General features: G+C 39.6%; 1 protein-coding gene across 2 annotated transcripts; it reads right to left on the reverse strand.

Annotated features, from left to right (window-relative positions):
- Nucleotides 1–1,841: 1,841 nt before the first annotated feature.
- On the reverse strand, nucleotides 1,842–2,551 carry LOC102850383 (60S ribosomal protein L10-like). 2 transcript variants are annotated; one of them, XM_006881988.1, is made up of 2 exons: nucleotides 2,426–2,534; nucleotides 1,890–2,344 (listed from the first exon to the last, which is right to left on the reverse strand). In XM_006881988.1, exons 1-2 carry the CDS (start codon nucleotides 2,532–2,534, stop codon nucleotides 1,890–1,892), a joined length of 564 nt encoding a protein of 187 aa, XP_006882050.1. The 2 variants fall into 2 exon arrangements, with proteins under 2 accessions (XP_006882049.1, XP_006882050.1); XM_006881987.1 differs by having other exon boundaries at nucleotides 1,842–2,551.
- Between the last annotated feature and the right edge of the window lie 370 nt (nucleotides 2,552–2,921).

Genomic DNA, 2,921 nt, shown 5'->3' on the forward strand with positions numbered 1-2,921 from the left:
ATATTTATATTATTTTTTTCTTTTATGTCATTTTCTCTGAACGCATCAGTAATTCAATCCCAAATTCTCCAGTTGTTTAACCCTCTCAATATATTGAGAGCTTCCACCAAAAACCTGCTGTTGTCAAGTTAATTAAACTCAAAATAACCCTTGATCAAGTTTCGACCTTACCAAGAGACAGCCTCATTTTTCTTGTTAGAGTGGCTGGTGGGTCCTAATTGCAAAACCTTTCCGTTAGAAGCCCAACTTTGTTTATAAATAATATCTTGCAGAGGTCTTTCCTGGAACTTTCTGATCTATTCCAAAGTAGATTGTTGGCCCTGTTAGCCTACTGTCACAAGTGAATTTCCCATAAAACTAATGAAGTTTAAGCTTCAGCCTCACTTACTTGTCTTAGCAATGTGTTTATATGATCATAAGTTTTGCTTGTTTGTTTTTGGTCTTGCCAAGTAAGATCATTTAACTGAAATTTGTTAGTTGGAATTTCAGGATTCAATTATAGGAATCCCAAAGTTGGAACCTTGTTATTTGGGTTTATGTGGTTTTCAGTCACATCTCTATAAAGTTAGGTAATAGCTACCATAGGAGGAATGCTTTATCAGCATTCCTATCCCCTACTGTGTTAATCCACCCTGGGTTGTAATAGAAAGTGTAGAGAAAGTCAGAGGCCATAAAAAGATAGGAAGATGTTCTATGGAGCCTGGCAATGGAAGTAGGTGAGTTTTGAAATATAAGGAGTTAGTAACCAGTCAGTCTGTGGAATTTTTCCCCCCCTTTCATCTGACATATGGAATGTTATGTGATAAACGGAATACTCAGCACTGCATGTTGTTGTTAGATGCCATCAAGTTGACTATGTCTCATAGCAATTCTATGAACAACAGATTTAATGGACCTTGTCCTAGCCCATGCCATCCACCCTGTTTCTGAAATGCTTGAGCACACTGTTTTTTCAAAATTTTATTTTATCTTTGTTCTTTTCCATTCACACTGTATTTTATATGATCATTCCCATACATTGTTTCTTGTAAAATTAATCACTATTAATGAATGACTACTATTATGCCATCTTTTCAGATTCCCATTGGATCTTTCCTAATTCCTTCAGCCACCAAATTCTGCGCGCTCATGTTTTCCCTCTCTCCAAACTCCCAACCCTCTGTTATAGTCATTGTGTCAATCCATCTCCGAAGAGTTCTTCTTCCTCTCTTTTCCTGACCCTCTACCTTTCCCAGCATCATGTCTCTTTCCAAGAACTGACCCCTCCTGACAACATGCTCAAAGTATGAGAGGTGAAGTTTCACCATCCTTGCCTCTAAGGAGAATCCTGGTTGCAGTTTTTCCAAGACAGACTTGTTTGTTCTTCTGTCAGCCTATGGGATATTCCGCACTCTTCTCAAAAAACACAACTCAAAGGTATTGATTGTTCTTCTGTCATCCTTATTTATTGTCTAACTTTCAGATGTATAGCAAATAATTAGAAAGATCATTACTTCAACCAGGAGCACCTTAGTCTTTAAATCACAGCTCTTTAGTTCTTTGGAGGAGTCTTTGACAGTAGATTTCCTCAGTGTAACACATCTTTTCATTTCTTGACTGCTGTTATCATAAATGTTGCTTGTGTATCCAAGTGAGATTAAATCATTGATGGCTTCCATCTTTTTTCCAACTATCATTAGGATCCAGTGATAACCCTAATCTCAACTATTCTTAAAATTCTCTTTAATCTGTGTTAAAGATCCTGTGTAGTAGATTCTGTGAAATGTTGGCTTTTTTCCCCCATTCTCGGATCCACCTCATATTTTTTTTTTTTTTTTTTTTTTTTTTGAGAGCCAGAAGTTCAATTTATTGGCGCACAGGCTAAGACAGGGCAGTGATAACCAAGGTCTTCAAGAATGCAGGGCCCGCCACTTGTCCAAGGGGCCACGATTGGGAATGTATTTCACTCCACAACCATCTGGAATGAGGCGCTTTTGAGCCACCATGTTTTCAAACTCATCCGCATTAAACTTCGTAAAGCCCCACTTCTTGGAGATATGGATCTTCTGGCGCCCAGGGAACTTGAACTTGGCTCTGCGGAGGGCCTCAATCACATGCTCCTTGTTCTGAAGCTTGGTACAGATGGACATAATGACCTGGCCAATACGGACCCTGGCCACTGTACCCTGGGGTTTTCCAAAGGCACCTCGCATACCTGTCTGGAGCCTGTCAGCCCCAGCACAGGACAACATCTTGTTGATGCGAATGACATGGAAAGGATGCAGCCGCACTCTGATGTGAAAACCATCTTTGCCACAACTTTTTACCATGTACTTGTTGGCACAAATACGGGCTGCCTCCAGGGCTTCTGAAGAGAGTTGCTCATATTCATCCGACACCATGTGGCCACAGAGTGGGAACTCATCCACTTTTGCCTTCTTCCGACCCAAGTCAAAGATGCGGATCTTGGCATCAGGGACACCTCTGCAGAAGCGGGATTTTGGATAGGGCTTGTTTTTACAATACCGGTAACACCGGGCTGGGCGGCGGCCCATGGCAACACCGGGATCTTTGTGGCTGATAGCGAAGCTCACTCACCGCGCTGAAGGGAAAGAGCCACCTCATATTTTTGAAACAAAAATTTTAGTAGTTTCCTATGAAAGGTTGCACAGAAAGTACTTTTTAAATTTCTTTTTTTACCTTGCAATTTTAAAATACTTAGCCAATAGTTGATAGATAATTTGATTAAGAATAGAGTTCTAGGTTGAAAATAAATTTTTCAAAACTTTTGAACGTTCATTTCCCAATAATCTTTTAGACTACAGTATTGCTCTTGAAAAATCTAAAACCACTGTCATTTGTGTCTTGTTTTTCTATTCTGGCAATTAATAGGATCTTCTTTTCATTTTTAGAATAGACAAAATCCAAACCAAACAAGCTAA

This window comes from Elephantulus edwardii, unplaced genomic scaffold (genome assembly GCF_000299155.1).
Source record: "Elephantulus edwardii isolate Elephantulus edwardi_28Jun2011 unplaced genomic scaffold, EleEdw1.0 scaffold00017, whole genome shotgun sequence".
Classification (NCBI taxonomy): Eukaryota; Metazoa; Chordata; class Mammalia; order Macroscelidea; family Macroscelididae; genus Elephantulus; species Elephantulus edwardii.